This window comes from Rattus rattus, chromosome 7 (genome assembly GCF_011064425.1).
Source record: "Rattus rattus isolate New Zealand chromosome 7, Rrattus_CSIRO_v1, whole genome shotgun sequence".
NCBI lineage: Eukaryota > Metazoa > Chordata > Mammalia > Rodentia > Muridae > Rattus > Rattus rattus.
Window position 1 is genome coordinate 115,178,990 of NC_046160.1, and position 22,342 is coordinate 115,201,331.

A 22,342-nucleotide genomic window follows, 5' to 3' on the forward strand; every position below is an offset into this window, starting at 1 on the left:
TTAAGAGGGATGGGTGGATACCTGAGAGAGGCAGGTGCATCAACATGGGGGAAGCTTCTCTTTAGGCTCAAGATGTCATCTGCTGCCAAGCATAGCTCTCCAGTTGCAGCTAATTGCCTGCTAAGTTAATACATTCTATTGTTACAGGCGTCAGTTCTGACACATAGGGAGGCAATGCATGGGTGTCCCATAGAGACAGAACTTAGCACAAGATAAGGTAATGGGCCTCTGTATGGACCTGAAAGGTTCCATTCTCTACAGAACTGAAATTATCATCAGTTAGTCTTTGCAGACACAGACTCCTTTCAGATTTCCTCCACTGCCAGACACATGCAGATTCCCTTCATAAATCTGTGGAGAGCATGTTTCTACTTAGAATGTGCCATTCCTGGCAGAAAGGATGGTAATATAGATGCAGACAAAGACCTGTTAGCATCTAGACATGTGATTATTAATCTGTGCTTTTCCATAAAGAAGCCAAGGAGCATGGACATATTTTTTGAAGTGACTTGGGACACTCAGGTCAAAAACAGCTCTTCCTGATGACAAGTGGGGCAGGACTGGTGCCCTGTCTTTTTGCTTCCACTGCTCAGCTGTTCCAGACTGATCTTTGAACTATTACAAAATAGAAGCCACAATGAGGACATCCACTATTGTTTTGAAGACTGTTAGAGATTTTCTCACCAGGAGCTGGTTTTGCAAGAAGGAGCCTATAAGTCCTTGTCACCAAAAATCATCCTATCTTCCATTCCCAGTCTGAGCACAGAGCACAGCTTGTCTGAGCCAGCATTTCCTAAGAGGAGGGAGGAGGAGTACCAAGATATAAATGGGCATCAGTGTGCATGAATTAAAAACATGCCAGGAAGACAGAAAACTGGCACACCAGGACTCACCTTACAGTTACTGTCAGCTAACTTTGATTCTGCAGGTAAGACCCACGAAACATTCGCTGCGTTGAGAAGGGAAAGAACCACCCCCAGACTGTGTAGTACTGGCTGTAACCTGGAACCTTGCTTTGGGGGCAGTGAGAACTTGTTATTAGGTCACTGGGTTTGAATCCAGGACATTTCTGTGGTGCATAAAGCTCTCCTCACTTGTATGGGTCTCCATTGCTATGGAAGTTGCAGGTGCCATGGTCTATGCTCCTGGAAAGAGAATGGAGCCTGTTCCTTCTGACTCTCCACAGGAGGAAAGTTTTGAGATATTGCCTAGCCAAGGCAATAATGTGGGAGCAGGAGGGGACAGGACTGTTATAGAGTCTTTGTGGGAGAAGTGGCATTACTACCATGCTCACATCAGACAGGAGATGCCTTTGGGTCAGGGACCACAATTCCCTGGTAATTCTATGGCCAAGAAAAAGGACTATAGTCTCTCCTAGCAAGAAGAGAAGACAACAGCTCAGCTACTGAGCCAGGTCTTCTCCTACACAAACAGACTGGCCTGTTTTCTGTGGAAATCATTTTGGATTGAAACAGGGCTGAATGCTACATATGTACAAGGAGGCCTAAGTGCAGCTTGTGTATGTTGTTTGGTTGGTGTTTGCAACTCTGAGAGCCCCAAAAGGTCCAGGTTAGTTGATTCTGTTGGTCTTTTGTTGCATTCCTATCTCATTCAGGGCCCATAAGCCTTCCTCCTATTCTTCCATAAAAGTTCTGAGCTTGGTCTTCAAGTGGGTCCCCTAAAAACTGGAGCACAGGCTATCCCAAGATTTACCTACAAATCCTTAAATACTATTAACATTTAGCCTTTTGAAAATGGAGCTTGTCATCCATGGCTCTAAGACAATGACAGTAATATAAAATTTATGAGTAATAATTTTTATTTAATTTATAGAAAGTTGATGCATGAAATTGTTCATGAGTGGGTATTTCACTTTGTATGGATTAGATCAAATCATCATAATTAAATAAAATAAACACTAAAAATAAAAACAGAAAAAGAACAAAGAAACAACAAAGGCATGGCCAAATAATTTTCCAAAGAAATGGTTAAATCAGTTTGATAGATGGTGAAGGTGACTGGAATGCCTTCTCCTCTGCAGGCGTGTCACTGCCCCAGGGAACATGAGGCAAAGCTCCATCGCCTCCCTCCCCCACTCCCCATTCTCATACACTCTTCCAGTCTTCTCTCCCCTCCATCTGCCCCATGGTCCCCTCATCCTATCCCCTCCTCCTCCTCCTAATGCCCTGCCCACTCTTCCTTGCACTTCCCCACTCCTCCTTCTCCTATAACCCATCTTATCCTCTCTCTTCCCTATCCTTACTTGCCTTTCCATTCTTCTCATCTACTTCCCGATCTGAACTTCTGAACAGCATGCACAAATGGTACAGTTGGGTAGCCATGTTTATCATGATCACAGGATTCAACTGTATTCACTACCGAAGCGGGGGAATATGAATAAAGCCTTCTGGAAATGCTCCACATCCACTCCTATACCTGTGACGAGGCAGACGCCTTTGCCAATTATGTCACTGGGCTACACAACAGGCTGCCCAGGGAGGTCTAAATATTTTCTTACTATCACACAGCCACCCTGACAGACTAATTGAAATCTTGCATAGGTGTCAGAAATCACAAATAACATTTGTTTTTGTTATGTCAGGAGGCCTTCCAAGCCATGTGGTACCCTGGCAGGGTTGAAAGGTCCTCTCCCTATTAGTTCTTATAATAGCTGATCTGAAGGGCGACAGGGCTTTGACACTGAGACAGATGTCTCCAGTGTTTCAACTCAATTAATTTCTGTACTTCCAGAAACATGCACTAGATTCAGTGCTACAGAATTTATCCAAGGTTGCTTCCTTCAGCTGGACTAGAACTTGTTGAGAGAAGATTGCACAAATGAAAAAGAATAGGGTTCTTTGCTTTCTAATGGGGCTTTATGCCATTCTAGAAAGGAGAAGAGATTTCACATGATTGTGTCCTGATCCAGGTTTTTCCCTCCCTTTATCTGTGAGGCTTGAATGACCCTTTATCTTTCTGGATGCTGGTTCTCTAAATAGAAAAGCTGGTTTCTGGAACAGCAGTTCCTCCATGGGAGTAGGGAGCTCAAGATGCTGTAATGCCATCTGAGTCTCCAGAGAACCCACTATGGGCAGTCACAGAGGCAGGTAGGGCAGCAAGGCAGGGCATAATGCCTGCCAGGTAGGAGAACTAGGAGATGGGCAGAGCACCAGCTGGTCTTCCCTGACTCAAAGGATGTTTTCCTTTCAGCCTGAAGAACAGAGAAGATGGCCTTCATTGCAGTTCTGGTGTTTTTGATGGCTGGGATCTGCCCTGCTGTCCACTGCTGCTCAGGTGGCACACTAGGATGGCATACTGAAGTCCAGAAAGACCAAGATACTAGAAAACAACTGGACAGTTTAACACTGGCCTCCATCAACACTGACTTTGCCTTCATTCTCTACAGGACGCTGGCACTCAAGAATCCAAATAAAAACATTGTCTTCTCCCCATTTGGCATTGCAACTGTCTTGTCCTTCTTGTCTCTGGGAGCAAAGGGCAAGACCCTAGAAGAGATTCTAGAAGTTCTCAGGTTCAATCTTACAGAGACCCCCAAGGCAGACTTCCACCAGGGCTTTGGGCATGTCCTACAGAGGCTCAGCCATCCAGAGGACCAGGTACAGATCAGCAGAGGCAATGCCCTGTTTGTTGGAAAGCACCTGCAGATCCAGAATGAGTTCAAGAGGAAGGTAAGGGCTCTGTACCAGACTGAGGTATTCACAGTTGACTTCCAGCAGCCCCGTGAGGTCAAAAAGCTCATCAATGACTATGTGAAGAAACAGAGCCAGGAGAAAATCAAGGAGTTGGTCTCAGACCTGGATGGAAACACATTCATCATGATAGTGAGTGACCTTATCTTTATGGGTAAGTGTGGTCACTGGTTGGTGAATAGAGGGAGGGGATGTTGCCTGGGAGCTTGTGTCCTTACATTGACAACTGGAAAGGAGGTACTCAGTATCTCGGAGTCATGATTGTCTAACTGCCTATTACACAAAGCCCTTACTTTTCTGAGAATTTTTACATATTGATATAATTCCTGAGATGTGCCCAAAAGAAACACTGAGCTGTCAATCCAAGAGAGTTGATCTGGGTTGTGACTTAAGCTTACTGACTAATACAATGCCATGTCTTCCAATGCCAACCCTCCTGAGTAGGCAGAAGCCATGGCTAATCCCTACATAAATGACATCCCTCAGTCTGACCAGAGCAGGCATTTCTAGTATGCTCTCATTTGAGGTATCCATCACTCTTGAGAGTCTTGATCTCCAGCAGGGTACCAGTGGCTGGGACTTCTTGACCTAAAGGGGCCTAGTGACACTAATCTTAAGGGGAAAGTAGCATAACACAAAACTAATGAAGAAATGGGGGCTGTTCCTACATAGGACTTCTCCCTTGAGCCTGTTGTGTAATGAGCTAGTTTTTTGCATGAAGAAGCAGGCACTGGGGGAAATTCATGAGAAAGGGGAAATGTCATCAGTGTTCTGTGTTAATGTCTGATTGCTTTTTGGAAATTTACTTTTATAAAATTAATATATGAAGGGATCAGAATTCCCATGACATATTCCTGGATCAGGGAATCTGCTAGGACTTGGTTCCATGTAGTTAGAGACTCAACTGGGGACATTATAGGTAAGGTTAGTTGGGGAAAATCCAGGGATCACATACCACTCCTTGCCTGATAGAGACCAGGGAGTAAGATGACATTCCAGATATTGCTGCCTTGCAGAAGTCATGATGTGACCAGACTTTGGGTGAATCTTGCTCTAATTAAAGTTAGTCTGGGATACAGGGAGCATAGGCCTGGTATATCAGCAAAAAATCAAGGTGGCAATGGACATAAATATAGGACAGGAGTTCAGGGCACAGGAGGACAGAAGACAGAAGGGCAAGATAGCCTCAGAGCTGCTGAGGGCTAGAGAATGGTTGAAATAGAGTGACTGCCTGAAAGTTCAGACTGCAGGGCATGGCTCTTTCAACTCTCCCCAGGACACAGGCTCAAGTGCTACTTGGTGCGAGGTAAGATGCATTTTTAGGCTACGAGGTCCCAAGCCCAAGAAATTGTTTTACTACCAAGTTCCAGAATATACATTGATTGTGGTTACAGAAACTAGATATCTGGATTATGCTTGAGATGATGTCTCTGACTGTCAGGGTGACCATTTCCCATGTGTGAGATGACAACTCCTTACTCATGCCTTAGCTCACAATCTATAGAATTGTGCACTGATCACAATATGGGATAACTTGGTCTGTGATGTTCTGTTTCCACTAAAACCTGTCCCACAAGCCATTGGTGGATCCCCTGAGGAAGACAGGATCTCAACTCACCCCTGTCTCCAGTCTCACTACCTTTACTCTTGTCTCTCTTACCCACTCCACCACAGATCCCTGACTATGTCAGGAGATCAAGTAGCCAGGCTCTGGTTTTGAGGTTCCTTTCTAAACCATGTCTGAATTCCCACTGCTACCCTAGTTTTTCCAGTTCATCATATCCTACCCTGAGGGACATTCCAAGTGAATGAAGATGGATGATTTGCTGTTACAATTCAGAAGCTGAGCACTGATGGGGAGGAAGTGGAATGTTTCTGTGGCTGTTACATTCTGATCACTTGCCTCACCTTTAGGCAAATGGAAGGTGCCATTTAGTCCTGATGACACATTCATGGGAAAATTTATATTGGACAAGAGGAGGCCTGTGAAGGTGCCCATGATGAAAATTGAGGACCTGACCACACCCTACTTCCGGGATGAGGTGCTGAAATGCACTGTGGTGGAGCTGAATTACAAAGGCGATAACAAGGCCATGTTCATCCTCCCTGACCAGGGCAAGATGGAGCAGGTTGAAGCCAGCTTACAGCCAGAGACCCTGAGGAAGTGGAAGGACTCTCTGAGGCCCAGGTGCATGTCCTCAGGTCCCAGAACTGTCATTGATCCCTGTACTGCAGTTGTCCTGACGCCGGTGTCCCTGTACTTCAGAGTCTCCCTTACACCCTGTGTTATGGTTTAGGTGTCAGTAGTGGACAGGTGGAGTTGAGTTGAATTCCCTTTCTTTGTCTCACTTGTTTAGGGGCCTGATCTAACTGTGGCTCTTTTTGTTGACAAAATGAGATCAGCTCAAACAAGGAATGAGGTTTTCTATCAGGCTGTAAATGACAAGGGGTTTTGAATGTGTCTTTGGGAGGCAGAGGGAATTGTGGTGAGATATCCCTTTGAGAATCAGCTATGTCCTCTGTAGCTGTCTCATTTCCTTATCGCCCATTCAGGTAAAACCTACTATGTGACAATCTCTGGCTTAGACTCTGAGAGAGTATCAGAGAACAATGGACCAAATTTCTTATCCTTGTGGGGTATCTTGTAATTGAGAAAAAGAGAATATGGGGATGAAAATAGAACTGATCATTATTTAATAAGTTAAAAGTCAGGTTGAGTGTAGTGGTGAGGTTGAAAAGGACAACCAAGGGAAAGGAACACTGGATTCTGATGCAGTGTCCAATTTTAAATGCAAGGATCACTAGTTATGACTGAGGGTTGGCACGGCAGGGAAGGACTGCATTTTATGGATCTAGGAGGCACATTCTCAGTCAATGAGTAGCTAGCACCAGGTCAGGTTGCCTGTCCACTGTAAATATTCTCAGGTCCTGATGAATAATTAGTGCATTAGAAAGAGCAAAATCATGTGGTCTAGGCATGGGTGAAAAGAGACTCTGCTCCATTGAGAGGGCTGCTATAAAATACTGCCCCTTAGACATAAGTTTTATTGATTGGGAACAGGTTCTAGTGGCTCTTTAATTTTTTTTTATTCTCAGGATGATAGATGAGCTCTACTTACCCAAGTTCTCCTTATCCCAATACTACAACCTAAACATCATCCTTCCAGAGTTGGGCATTAAGGAAGTCTTCTCCCCACAGGCTGACCTGTCAGGAATCACAGGTGCCAAGAACATAACTGTCTCTCAGGTAAGACAAGGAACATGGGGTCATTTACTTTGGGTCCTAAATGTAGACAGTAAATTCCATTTAGTCATGTGGGGATGTTCAATATGTGAGAAAACCTATATGCCTGAGATCCCTCATGCCTGCAAGTGATAAGTCATAGCCCAGATACTCCTTCTCAGAGTGTACAGTCAATTGCTCTTTACCCTCAGGACTTGAACTCATTCAGAAGTCAATGGTGGGCAAAGTGCCTGTGCTTGGTTTTAGACCACATGAGTCCCAACCTATGCAGGGCTTCCTACAATCCACTGCAGAGTCTCCGCTTCTTCAATGCAGTGATCAGCCATTACTACTTGATCATCACACACAATAGTAGAAATAAAGATAATAACAATGGGTCAATGGCAATTCTGATGAAGAAACTGGCTAATAGGAGAGAAGATGCCCTTATACTCTCATACCACATTCTTAGATGCACAGTCAGTTGATGACTAGTGTTCTGTCCAGTGCCCACTTAGAGCCTTGCCTGAGATCTGTATCATGTACATGGTAGTCTGGAAATATGAAGCCACGCCCTATGCAATGCTAGTGCATAGCACAAGGAGGTTGGAGCAGGAGAGATGCTAAAACTTGTTGTAGAAATTATTTAATCCCAGCCAAGGTTTCTACCCCACCTATCTATTTAAGTTCCTGGATGAAAGACATATACAACTTTTATATTTTCAATAAGCCTTAAACAGCATAATAATTAGGGAGTGGCCTAACCTCTACACTATTAGAATCCTATCGATCCCCTGAGTTACTACTTGCTATGTTTTATCTGTGTTGTTCTTAAGTCTTAACTCAACTGTGCTGCTCTTAATTGGACAGATCTCTAAGCCATGGTCTCTTGACTACTATCCCATAGCAGCTTTTTCTTCATCTACCTGCAATTCTTTCTCCTCGTGGTTCTCTTCAGAATCCAAGCCTGGGAAACCTAAATACCACCTATGTCTCTACTGCCCAGCTATTGGTTGTTGGCATCTTTATTTACCAATCAGAAATAATTTGGGGACAGGGTCATGTAGCATCTGTGTACCTTGTTCCTGGGACAATGAGGTCTTTGGAGTCCACCATTCAGCATTACAATAGATAGCAAAAGCCTAAATCTCAACAATTTCCCTTTTTAGTCCAATAAAAAATCTTTTCTCTCAGATGTAAATTGAGTACAGTTATAATAATTATTCAAATTATAAGGTATGCTTACAATGTCCAGCTCATTATATTTGATGATTTACATAAAATATTTTACCATCTACTTTAACTTAATGAGTTTACAATTCTGTACCTAAATCATATTTGATTTTAACTTTCTTTTACCATGTGAAAAAACATCCCTTTAAATCTAGAACACATTCTTTAAGGCTAAACAACATAAGTTCGATTGTGATACTATTGTTAGTCTTGTATCCCATCAGAGATTTAAGAAAGGAATATGTGGGGATGTGGCTTCCCAAATTTAAACAATTGTTAATGACTTCCTGGACAGTCTCCAACATTCCTTATATCATTAGAATATCTATCTTCAGCCTCTGGCTCAGAACCTCTGAAAGATGTAAAGTGAAGCAGAAATTTTGAAAGACTACCTTACCCTGTCTTGGCAGAGCTTAGCAATTTACCATTCTGCATCTGTTTGTCTTTTCCAAAAGCATTCTATCTGCCAATAAAATTAGGGCATTTCTTGCCCAGTGGCTAGGTTCCTATGAATGAAGCAACTCCACATGGGGATACTGATGCTCATCACCTTCTTGGAAATAGAACAGGGGTATTGTCAGGAGCAGACATGACTCATAATCAAAAGATCTTTGAATAATGAAATAATATTAAATGTCATATTCTGTGGAGCTCTAATGCTTTTTAAGACAATCTACTGATATATTACATAACTGAATTGCTAAACAGTGATTATTTTAGCTATTTGCTTTTAAATAACCTTGAAAAAATTTATTGTAATTTAATTAGAATCTAATATGACCATGATTTTGACTATCTGACTCTTTTTTTTTTATTAACTTGAATATTTCTTATATACATTTTGAGTGTTATTCCCTTTCCCGGTTTCCGGGCAAACATCCCCTTCCCTCCCCCCCTTCCTTATGGGTGTTCCCCTCCCCACCCTTCCCCCTTGCCGCCCTCCCCCCGACAATCTAGTTCACTGGGGGTTCAGTCTTAGCAGGACCCAGGGCTTCCCCTTCCACTGGTGCTCTTACTAGGATATTCATTGCTACCTATTAGGTCAGAGTCCAGGGTCAGTCCATGTATAGTCTTTAGGTAGTGGCTTAGTCCCTGGAAGCTCTGGTTGCTTGGCATTGTTGTACATATGGGGTCTCAAGCCCCTTCAAGCTCTTCAGTTCTTTCTCTGATTCCTTCAACGGGGTCCTATTCTCAGTTCAGTGGTTTGCTGCTGGCATTCGCCTCTGTATTTGCTGTATTCTGGCTGTGTCTCTCAGGATCTATCTACATCCGGCTCCTGTCGGTCTGCACTTCTTTGCTTCATCCATCTTGTCTAATCGGGTGGCTGTATATGCATGGGCCACATGTGGGGCAGGCTCTGAATGGGTATTCCTTCTGTGTCTGTTTTAATCTTTGCCTCTCTATTCCCTGCCAAGGGTATTCTTGTTCCCCTTTTAAAGAAGGAGTGAAGCATTCGCATTTTGATCATCCGTCTTGAGTTTCATTTGTTCTAGGCATCTAGGGTAATTCAAGCATTTGGGCTAATAGCCACTTATCAATGAGTGCATACCATGTATGTCTTTCTGTGATTGGGTTAGCTCACTCAGGATGATATTTTCCAGTTCCAACCATTTGCCTACTGAATTTCATAAAGTCGTTGTTTTTGATAGCTGAGTAATATTCCATTGTGTAGATGTACCACATTTTCTGTATCCATTCCTCTGTTGAAGGGCATCTGGGTTCTTTCCAGCTTCTGGCTATTATAAATAAGGCTCGATGAACATAGTGGAGCACGTGTCTTTTTTTATATGTTGGGGCATCTTTTGGGTATATGCCCAAGAGAGGTATAGCTGGATCCTCAGGCAGTTCAATGTCCAATGTTTTGAGGATCCTCCAGACTGATTTCCAGAATGGTTGTACCAGTCTGCAATCCCACTAACAGTTGAGGAGTGTTCCTCTTTCTCCGCATCCTCGCCAGCATTTGCTGTCACCTGAGTTTTTGATCTTAGCCATTCTCACTGGTGTGAGGTGAAATCTCAGAGTTGTTTTGATTTGCATTTCCCTGATTACTAAAGATGTTGAACATTTCTTTTAGGTGTTTCTCAGCCATTCGGCATTCCTCAGCTGTGAATTCTTTGTTTAGCTCTGAACCCCATTTTTTAATAGGGTTATTTGTCTCCCTCGGTCTAACTTTTGAGTTCTTTGTATATTTTGGATATAAGGCCTCTATCTGTTGTAGGATTGGTAAAGATCTTTTCCCAATCTGTTGGTTGCTATTTTGTCCTAACCACAGTGTCCTTTGCCTTACAGAAGCTTTGCAGTTTTATGAGATCCCATTTGTCGATTCTTGATCTTAGAGCATAAGCCATTGGCGTTTTGTTCAGGAAATTTTTTCCAGTGCCCATGTGTTCCAGATGCTTCCCTAGTTTTTCTTCTATTAGTTTCAGTGTGTCTGGTTTGATGTGGAGGTCCTTGATCCACTTGGACTTAAGCTTTGTACAGGGTGATAAGCATGGATCGATCTGCATTCTTCTACATGTTGACCTCCAGTTGAACCAGCACCATTTGCTGAAAATGCTATCTTTTTTTCCATTGGATGGTTTTGGCTCCTTTGTCAAAAATCAAGTGACCATAGGTGTGTGGGTTCATTTCTGGGTCTTCAATTCTATTCCATTGGTCTATCTGTCTGTCTCTGTACCAATACCATGCAGTTTTTATCACTATTGCTCTGTAATACTGCTTGAGTTCAGGGATAGTGATTCCCCTGAAGTCCTTCTATTGTTGAGGGTAGTTTTAGCTATCCTGGGTTTTTTGTTATTCCAGATGAATTTGCAAATTGTTCTGTCTAACTCTTTGAAGAATTGGATTGGTATTTTGATGGGGATTGCATTGAATCTGTAGATCGCTTTTGGTAAAATGGCCATTTTTACTATATTAATCCTGCCAATCCATGAGCATGGGAGATCTTTCCATCTTCTGAGGTCTTCTTCAATTTCTTTCTTCAGAGTCTTGAAGTTCTTGTTGTACAAATCTTTTACTTGCTTGGTTAAAGTCACACCAAGGTACTTTATATTATTTGGGTCTATTATGAAGGATGTCGTTTCCCTAATTTCTTTCTTGGCTTGTTTCTCTTTTGTGTAGAGGAAGGCTACTGATTTATTTGAATAATTTTATACCCAGCCACTTGGCTGAAGTTGTTCATCAGCTTTAGTAGTTCTCTGGTGGAACTTTTGGGGTCACTTAAATATACTATCATATGCAAATAGTGATATTTTGACTTCTTCTTTTCCGATCTGTATCCCCTTGACCTCCTTTTGTTGTCTGATTGCTCTGGCTAGAACTTCAAGAACTATATTGAATAAGTAGGGAGATAGAGGGCAGCCTTGTCTAGTCCCTGATTTTAGTGGGATTGCTTCAAGTTTCTCTCCATTTAGTTTAATGTTAGCCACTGGTTTGCTGTGTATATGGCTTTTTACTATGTTTAGGTATGGGCCTTGAATTCCTATTCTTTCCAGGACTTTTTATCATGAAGGGTGTTAGAATTTTGTCAAATGCTTTCTCAGCATCTAATGAAATGATCATGTGGTTTTGTTCTTTCAGTTTGTTTATATAATGGATCCGTTGATGGTTTTCCGTATATTAAACCATCCCTGCATGCCTGGGATGAAGCCTACTTGATCATGGTGGATGATTGTTTTGATGTGCTCTTGGATTTGGTTTGCCAGAATTTTGTTGAGTACTTTTGCGTCGATGTTCATAAGGGAAATTGGTCTGAAGTTCTCTTTCTTTGTTGGGTCTTTGTGTGGTTTAGGTATAAGAGTAATTGTGGCTTCATAGAATGAATTCGGTAGTGCTGCATCTGTTTCAATTTTGTGGAATAGTTTGGATAATATTGGTATGAGGTCTTCTATGAAGGTCTGATAGAATTCTGCACTAAACCCGTCTGGACCTGGGCTCTTTTTGGTTGGGAGACCTTTAATGACTGCTTCTATTTCCTTAGGAGTTATGGGGTTGTTAAACTGGTTTATCTGTTCCTGATTTAACTTCGGTACCTGGTATCTGTCTAGGAAATTGTCCATTTCCTGCAGATTTTCAAGTTTTGTTGAATATAGGCTTTTATAGTAAGATCTGATGATTTTTGAATTTCCTCTGAATCTGTAGTTATGTCTCCCTTTTCATTTCTGATTTTGTTAATTTGGACACACTCTCTGTTTCCTCCCGTTAGTCTGGCTAAGGGTTTATCTATCTTGTTGATTTTCTCAAAGAACCAACTTTTGGTTCTGTTGATTCTTTCTATGGTTCTTTTTGTTTCTACTTGGTTGATTTCAGCCCTGAGTTTGATTATTTCCTGCCTTCTACTCTTCTTGGGTTTATTTATTTCTTTTCTTTCTAGAGCTTTTAAGTGTGCTGTAAACCTGCTGATATATGCTCTTTCCTGTTTCTTTTCTGCAGGCACTCAGCGCTATGAGTTTTCCTCTTAGCACAGCTTTCATTGTGTCCCATAAGTTTGGGTATGTTGTACCTTCATTTTCATTAAATTCTAAAAAGTTTTTTAATTTCTTTCTTTATTTCTTCCTTGACCAGGTTATCATTGAGTAGAGCATTGTTCAATTTCCACATATATGTGGGCATTCTTCCCTTATTGTTATTGAAGACCAGCTTTAGGCCGTGGTGGTCCGATAGCACGCATGGGATTATTTCTATCTTTCTGTTAACCTGCATTACTTAATTATTTTAAAAAGTTTATAGTAGTTTTAAAAGAGTGGGATCAAACCTTGTTGTTTTAAATGAGTTGCATAGGCACAATGACAAAGAGTACCAAAATTAATTTTAAATATTTTATCAGTAAACAAAAATTTATACCAATAAAATCTCAATCAATATACAAATTCTGCACTAATGTAAGAAAATAAAACTTCAATTTTGCATCAAAATATAAACATGTCTGCCAATATAAGATTTTGGCTATAAAGTGCTTTGTTTAAAAGTAATTTAAAGACTGAACCCTCAGTGAACGTGATTGTTGGGGGGAGGGCGGTAATGGGGGGAGGATAGGTAGGGGAACACTCATAGAGAAGGGGAGAGAGAGGGGTTAGGGAGATGTTGGCCCAAAAACCGGGAAAGGGAATAACAATCGAAATGTAAATAAGAAATACCCAAGTTAATAAAGATGAAAAAAAAGTAATTTAATAACCCGTCCCTATTTCTCTAATTTCCTATAATATTACAACATTCTCCATTTTTTCTTTTCAACACTCTTTCCTTTATCTAAGATAAAAGAACAGAGAAGTGGAAAGGGAAGAGAGATTCCTGAGTCTAAGCTCCCTATTGAGTTTCCTCCCTGTCTAAAACCCTAATTATTTGTAAATTATCCCTTAAAATGGTTTTTGTTTTTCCTCTTTAAGGGCTTCTACCTATTTACATTTGTTGTCCTGCATTTCTTTAAAGGAGTCATTTATATCCTTCTTAAAGTCCTCTATTATCATCATGAGATGTGATTTTAAATCAAAATCTTGCTTTTCTAGTTTGTTTGGGTACCCAGGACTTGCTGTGGTGGGAGAACTGGGTTCTGATGATGTTGAGTGTCCTTGGTTCCTATTGCTTAAGTTCTTGCACTTGCCTCTTGCCCTCTGGTTAACTCTGGTGTTAGCTGGTCTTGCTATCTTTGACAGTGGCTTGACCCTCCTGTAAGCCTGTGTGTCAGCATTTCTGGAATACCAGCTCTCTTCTGGAGGGACTTGGGTACTGAGAGCTGTGGCACAGGGCCAGCTCCATGCACAGACAGAAACTGGAAGGATCCTGTCCCTGACTGCTCCTCTGTTCCTGTGTTTCATGGGCTGTGGGCAGGTTCCTCCCAGACCACATATCTGAGCAGAAGTGGTAGTCTCACATGTGTTCTCTGGTGTGTCAGCACTCCTGGGAGTCTGGCTCTCTCCTGGCAGGATCCGGGCACAGAGAGCTGTGGCACAGGGTCAGCTCCAGGCAGTAAACCAGAAGGGACATTAATCAATTTCAATTAATTTCTCCCTTATTTCCTTTTTTTCATCTTTATTAAATTGGGTATTTCTTATTTACATTTCGATTGTTATTCCCTTTCCCAGTTTCCAGGCCAGCATCTCCCTAACCCCTCCCCTTCTCTGTGGGTGTTCCCCTGCCCATCCTCCCCCCATTACCGCCCTACCCCCAACAATCACATTCACTGGAGGTTCAGTATTGGCAGGACCAAGGGCTTCCCCTTCCACTGGTGCTCTTACTAGTCTATTCATTGCTACCTATGAGGTTGGAGCCCAGGGTCAGTCCATGTACAGTCTTTGGGTAGTGGCTTAGTCCCTGGAAGCTCTGGTTGGTTGGCATTGTTGTTCATATGGGGTCTCAAGCCCCTTTAAGCTCTTTCAGTCCTTTCTCTGATTCCTTCAACGGGGGTCCTGTTGTCAGTTCCGTGGTTTAATGATGGCATTTGCCTATGTATTTGCTGTATTCTGGCTGTGTCTCTCAGGAGAGATCTACATCTTGTTCCTGTCAGCCTGCACTTCTTTGCTTCATCCATCTTGTCTAATTGGGTGCCTGAATATGTATGGGCCACATGTGGGGCAGGCTCTTAATGGGTGTTCCTTCAGTCTCTGTTTTAATCTTTGCCTCTCTATTCCCTGCCAAGGGTATTCGTGTTCCCCTTTTAAAGAAGGAGTGAAGCATTCGCATTTTGATCATCCATCTTGAGTTTCATGTGTTCTGTACATCTAGGGTAATTCAAGCATTTGGGCTAATAGCCACTTATCAATGAGTGCATACCATGTGTGTTTTTCTGTGATTGGGTTACCTCACTCAGGATGATATTTTCCAGTTCAACCATTTGCCTATGAATTTCATAAAGTCGTTTTTTGATAGCTGAGTAATATTCCATTGTGTAGATGTACCACATTTTCTGTATCCATTCCTCTGTTGAAGGGCATCTGGGTTCTTTTCAGCTTCTGGCTATAATAAATAAGGCTGCTATGAACATAGTGGAGCATATGTCTTTGTTATATGTTGGGGCATCTTTTGGGTATATGCCCAAGAGAGGTATAGCTGGGTCCTCAGGTAGTTCAATGTCCAATGTTTTGAGGAACCTCCAGACTGATTTCCAGAATGGTTGTACCAGTCTGCAATCCCACTAACAGTTGAGGAGTGTTCCTCTTTCTCCACATCCTCAGCAGCATTTGCTGTTACCTGAGGTTTTGATCTTAGCCATTCTCAGGGTTGTTTTGATTTGCATTTCCCTTATGACTAAAGATGTTGAACATTTCTTTAGGTGTTTCTCAGCCATTCGGCATTCCTCAGCTGTGAATTCTTTGCTTAGCTCTGAACCCCATTTTTTGTTCAGGAAGTTTTCTCCAGTGCCCATGTGTTCCAGATGCTTCCCCACTTTTTCTTCTATTAGTTTGAGTGTATCTGGTTTGATGTGGAGGTCCTTGATCCACTTGGACTTAAGCTTTGTACAGGGTGATAAGCATGGATCGATCTGCATTCTTCTACATGCTGACCTCCATTTGAACCAGCATCATTTGCTGAAAATGCTATCTTTTTTCCATTGGATGGTTTTGGCTCCTTTGTCAAAAATCAAGTGACCATAGGTGTGTGGGTTCATTTTTGGGTCTTCAATTCTATTCCACTGGTCTGTCTGTCTGTCTCTATACCAGTACCCTGCAGTTTTTATCACTATTGCTCTGTAATACTACTTGAGTTCAGGGATAGTGATTCCCCTACAAGTCCTTTTATTGTTGAGGATGGTTTTAGCTATCCTGGGTTTTTTGTTATTCCAGAAGAATTTGCAAATTGTTCTGTCTAACTCTGAAGAATTGGATTGGTGTTTTGATGGGGATTGCATTGAATCTGTAGATTGCTTTTTGTATAATGGCCATTTTTACTATATTAATCCTGCCAATCCATGAGCATGGGAGATCTTTCCATCTTCTGAGATCTTCTTCAATTTCTTTCTTCAGAGGCTTGAAGTTCTTATTGTACAGATCTTTCACTTGCTTGGTTAAAGTCACACCGATGTATTTTATACTATTTGGGACTATTATGAAGGGTATAGTTTCCCTAATTTCTTTCTTGGCTTGTTTCTCTTTTGTGTAGAGGAATGCTACTGATTTATTTGAGTTAATTTTATACCCAGCCACTTTGCTGAAGGTGTTAATCAGGTTTAGTAGTTCTCTGGTGGAACTTTTGGGATTACTTAAATATGCTATCATATCATCTGGAAATAGTGATATTTTGACTTCTTCTTTTCCAATATGTATCCCTCTGATCTCCTTTTGTTGTCTGATTGCTCTGACTAGAACTTCAAGAACTATATTGAATAAGTAGGGAGAGAGTGGGCAGCCTGGTCTAGTCCCTGATTTTAGTGGAATTGCTTCAAGTTTCTTTCCATTTAGTTTAATGATAGCTACTAGTTTGCTGTATATGGCTTTTACCAAGTTTAGGTATGGGCCTTGAATTCCTATTCTTTCCAGGACTTTTATCATGAAGGGGTGTAGAATTTTGTCAAATGATTCCTCAGCATCTAATGAAATCTCCCTTATTTCCTTAAAACATGTATATCATATTTTATTTTTCCTTATTTTTTGGAGATTAATATCTCTCTTGATAAACATACATACATCCTTCTCTCTTTATAGAAAGTGAATTAATATCCTCCCCATATTTTACTTCAGTCCAATTCCCTTTTACTTACTGTATAAACGTATTTTCAGGCCAAGATATGTGTCATATGCTAGGCTAAGTAGTCCCAGTATTTCTGTTGCGCCTACTTTCTAAGAACCCAGAAATTTCTAATAGCATTGACACCTTGCATCTCCACTCATTCTCCATACCTTTTCCTTTTCTGTTTTTGTTGTTGTTGTCTTGATTTTGTTATTGATTGTAGGAGTCATGTACCCTTTCTCTCTGCACTCTGGCTCCTAGCATCTCAGAGGCACCTTAGAAGCACCCAAAAAGACCTCAGCTGGAGTCTGATCCTGCCACCCAGTATGCTGTCTGGGTCTGCCTGGGGACACAGCTGTGTTCTAGCTTAAGCCGTGAGCCCAAAAATTTAGCATATATATTGTCCTAGTCCTGACCCCTTGCCGCTTGGGAAAAGAACCACTTGGCCTTGCTATGAAACCAATTCCCTCTGCCTCCTTATCCTCCAGCATATATTTTGCCTTGGAGAATCACAAATTAATTTTTAAGTAAATTTTTGTCAGATGCCGAGACACCAATAGTTTGTAGACATTATTTAATCATAGCCAGAGGTTTCACCCTGTGTTAGCTGTTTAAGTTCCCCAATGAAAGACATAAACAACCTTCATATGTGCACTAAGCCTGAAACACCACAAAGCTGGTCAGTGGCTTAGGCTTTACACTATTAGAATCTACTTTCCTATTGATACCCCAAGTTTTACCTACTATGTTGCACGTGTGGGCTTCACTAAATTCAAATTAGACAGCTCCCAGGGCCACATTTTCTTCATTGTGAACCATGGTGGTTTCCCCCTCCTTCCTCCTTCTGCACGTCTCCCCTGTGGTTCACCTTGGACCCCACGCCAGAGAACCTATACACCAATTATGTCTCTTCTGGTTGGCTATTGGCTGTTGGTATCTTTATTTTCCAATCAGAAATGACCTGGGGACCAGGTCACTGTCACTTAGCATCTAAGTGCAGACACTCTTCTCATCTCTGGAACAATCAGGTCCTGGGGGCCTTTACTTAGCATAACAATAGCTAGAAAAAGAATAAACCTCAACAAAGACCTGCACTGACTGCCAGCACACAGTAGGGATGTTGGGAGGCTGCCTGTGGGGAAACATTTGTCATTGCCCATTCCTATCCTCCTGTTGTAGTAACTGGAGAGCAGCACCGTTTCTGACTCTGAGCAGACCCAGGGCATGTGTCATCTCACACCCTGAGCAGAGGCTTGGGAAAACCAGGGTCAAAGCTCAAGGAAGGAACCAAGAAATTCACTAGCAGATGAGGCCAGCACTCCCTGCTTGCTCCAGACCTCTCTCCTCTGTACCTTGGTTTCTAGTGAGTGATGTGTTTCTCTTCCACAGATGGGCCACAGATGGCTGTGCTGGACATGGCTGAGGCAGGCACAGAAGCAGATGCCATCTCGAGATTAAATTATGACATACTGTCTGTTAAAGTTAAACCTATATGTGTTAGCATTGAGGAGCAATTCCTGTACTTTATTTTAGACCCAGATTCTGTGCTTATTCGTTTTATGGGCAAGGTTGTCAACCCTTTAGAAAACTAGAACATCGAAGGTAGTGGGGCTTCTTTCCAAGTTAATAGATGGAGTGCCTATGTGTATTTTGGCTTTCATCTTATCATTGGCTGTGGCAAGTTTGTAATTGAACAGTGACTCCGACTGACTTCACTAGTCTCATATCACAGGAGCATATGGATGGTCTATGTCAGGCTCCCAGTTCTTTTGGCAACACTAGCTCATATTCCTGAGCCTGAACTCTGCCGTTCTTCCTCTTCTGTGTTTACTCCCACTTGTCTACCTCTACCAAAAGCCTAGGCCCAACAGGTAGGCCCATTGCCCAGATATGTTCTGCTCATGTCTGCCTTTCATTTCTGCAAACTTGGTAGACCTATGCAAGCTTAGAGGTCAACCCATATGCACAACAGGCTAAGGAATAAGATGGGAACTTACTGCCCTCAGTCTATTTGCAGCATCTGGAACCCTTGGTTCCACCACTCTCTCCCTACTACAGTCTGTCCTGTACACTGACCCTTGCAGGATCTGCTGACCCTCTCCACACTATTGGAGCCCTCACTTCTGAGATGCATGGGGCCTGATGCTCACACCAGTTCCTTTCCTTCTAGCATTCCTAATCAGAGTAGAGTAGTTGCCTTTCTCTCAGTGCCCAGATGACCAACCTCACAGGACAGTTGGAAACCTCCTCCTTCATCACCCAAAATGAGAGGGTAGGAACAAAGGATCAATAAATGTCTACCTGCACAGAACATGTCCAGACAGTGTCCACTCATTTCTGTTGGCAGGGGTTGGGCTCTGGTGACAACAGGGACATAGAGATTGTCATACACACTCTCTGATTCTGTGACCTACATTATTAGTCCATTTTATAAATGAGGAAACTGATGAATGCAGTAGCTTTGTTGTTTCCTCATGGCACACAGCTGGACACTATGGTTTTCAAAGTTCCCTGATGCAAGAGGGACAAACTTTACCAAGCAGGGTATCCAATCCAGTGGCATCACACTTGTGGTTGGCAGGTGGATGATAAGACAAGATTCTTGATACTTCACAGAGAGGACACAAAGAGACCTAGGAACAGAAGAGGAGCTATGTGCTGAGGTCAGCTGAGGAGGAGGAGGAGAAGGAGGAGGAGGAGGAGGAGGAGGAGGAGGAGGAGCAGGAGCAAAAGGAAGAGGAGGAAAAATTGATCTGATGATCAGGAAGGAAATTTTGTGAAGGGCAAAAGCAATGGAGTAATTTCTTTGAATCTGAGATGATGTTGGTTTTGCAAGAGCAACACAAGCACTAGACGGCAAAGAGCTTGACCCTGTGTGATCCCACAAGCAGTCAGAGCTATGGGGACCTTTGCAGGGGTGAATGGTTAATCACTGTTCCTATCTTGGAAATGTAGCTATGAGTAGCTACAGTGCAGAAAAATGGACAGGGCTGGGTGGTGGGAATTGTCATTGAGGGCAATGTCAGTGAACCTCAGGGCATACCTGGAGAGAAGAATGGGTGGTTCAGCTCAGGGGCTGAGCCACTTTAGTGCCTACATAGAGGAGGAGAGGAGGCCAAGGAGCATTTGCTTGGAGTGCTGAGTGTCCATGGAGAATCCTGTGAGCATGAAAACATGGCCAGATGTCAGCAGGCAGAGGGAAAGGTGTCCATCAAGGTTGAAGTACACTTAAGCCTTAAGACTCCTGAGAATACACAGTGACAGGTGGACTTGTGGTCAGCAGAGAATCATACACACAAGATTCCTTTCCTACTGGTACTGATAACACCACACATCAGACCATGAGGTGAGAGAAGAAAGGAGCAATCTATTGAAAGCACCCAAGTGTCCCCACAATGACAATGTGTCTAACTGTCAGTCAAGCCCGAGAGCTTGACCACACATGCACTTTATCAGTATTGACATGATCAAGCTGTATCCTCCATTCATTCTGCCTTCAGCCCAGCTCTCTAAGGAGCCTAATATAATGCAGCCTCTGATCTGGTTCTGGAACTTGTGTCCAAAGTCTCAGTTCACCTACTATTTGAGCGTAGGATCTGGATATCAGAGTTCATTTCTCCTCATTCCCTGAGGTCTAGGCTTCTCATCCTCTTAACAATCAAATATTGTCTAGGAGAAGAACCCCCTAAAGGGAGAGACTCAGGGAGTTGTAGAGGTGGCAGATGGTGGAGGGGAAGATATGTCCATGGAAATTGCAGTTCCCTAAGTCTCAACACTTGATCACTTCATGCATGGCTTAGGGGTTTCTACATGCTGAACATCCATTTTGGACAAAGTTATCAACAGGAAGTAGCTGTGAAATGCAATGATATGAGGTTCTCAAAAACAGCATGTGTCTTTTCCTTCCTTGCTTCTGTAAGAGGGCTCACCAGGTATAATCATAGTCTGACAACTGATCATCTTGTGATGTTGAGCAAACTACATGACAGAGGTGCTTTCACATGCTCACACCCACACATCAATAGTCAGCGAATATCTACCATGGAGCACAATGGGGGCCATAGGAATAGGAATGGCAGTAAGCTGGAAAGAACCCAGTTGTCCCTCAATGGAGGAACAGATACACAAATTGTACATTTCCACAATGGAGTACTACTTAGCTATTAAAAACAATGACTTCATGAAATTCATAGGCAAATGGATGGAACTAGAGTGAGATAACATAATCACAAAAATCACACATGGTATGACCTCACTGATAAGTGGATATTAGCCCAAAACTCAGATTATCTAAAATACAATCCACAGACCACATGAAGTTCAAGAAGAAGGATGACTAAAGTGTGGATGCTTCACTCCTTCTTAGAAGGGGGAACAAAAATATTCATAGGAGGAAATATGGAGACATAGTTTGGAACAGAGACTAAAGGAAAGGCCATCCAAAGACTGCCCCACCTGGAGATCCACCCCATATACATACAGTCACCAAATTCAGACAATATTGCTGATGCCAAGAAGTGCATACTGACAGGAGCTTGATATAGCTGTCTCCTGAGAGGCTCTTCCAGAGCATGACAAATACAGAGGCAGACTCTTGCAGCCAACCATTGAACTGAGAACAGGGTCCCCATTGGAGGAGTTAGAGAAAGAATTGAAGGACCTGAAGGGATTGCAACCCCATAAGAACAACAATACCAACCAAGTAGAGCTCCCAGGGACTAAACCACCACCCAAAGAGTACACATGGACAGACCCATCACTCTAGCTGCATATGTAGCAGAGGATGGCCCTGTTGGGCATCAATTGTAGGAGAAGCCCTTGGTCCAGACAAAGCAGCACCCCCCAGTGTAAGGGAATGTCGTGGAGGAAAGGCAGGAAGGGGGCATGGTTGGGTGAGGGAACACCTTCATAGAAGAAGGTGGAGGGGAGATTGGATATGTGGGGAAAGGGTCTAACATTTGATATGTAAATATATCCAATAAAAATTATATGTCCAATAAAAAATTGAAAGTAAAAAAAGGAATACTAATGATAGTAATAATAGGAACCATTGAGCTTCTGGCTTTTTTCCACCCTCATTTTTCCATGGTCTCTTCAGTCACATCAGAAAACTAATTAAAAATTCAAGCCAATGCAGAGCATTGTCTTTCTAGATGATTTGTGGTTAGCTCAGCCTTTCTGGTACGGCAGTAGAAATGGAGAACGATGCAGCACTTTTGGCAAGGTTGATGCAGCAATCGCAGTATAGGCGGGTACTCAGAGGAACAGGAAGCAAGAACATGGCAGGCACTACAACCAGCATCCACCATGCTTCTTCTCAGTCAGCAAAGGGCTTGTGACACAAGTGTCCACCAACACATGAATGGACGAGCAGAGCTTGCTCAGGTCACACACTATTACTGCATTAGACAAATGAGAGTCATGCCATTTCCTGCTGCCCTGTGTGTGATCCTGCCAACATGCTCACAGGGAAAGAACCACACATAGTAGAGCCTGTAAGATGTGACCCATAGAC

At 42.5% G+C, this 22,342-nt stretch overlaps 1 protein-coding gene across 1 annotated transcript; it reads left to right on the forward strand.

Annotated features, from left to right (window-relative positions):
• The first annotated feature begins 3,227 nt into the window (after positions 1–3,227).
• On the forward strand, positions 3,228–18,419 carry LOC116905877 (serine protease inhibitor A3B-like). The gene is made up of 4 exons (XM_032908866.1): positions 3,228–3,864; positions 5,625–5,898; positions 6,807–6,957; positions 18,228–18,419. The coding sequence occupies exons 1-4, from the start codon at positions 3,228–3,230 to the stop codon at positions 18,417–18,419; spliced, it is 1,254 nt and encodes a 417-aa protein (XP_032764757.1).
• Positions 18,420–22,342: the final 3,923 nt, after the last annotated feature.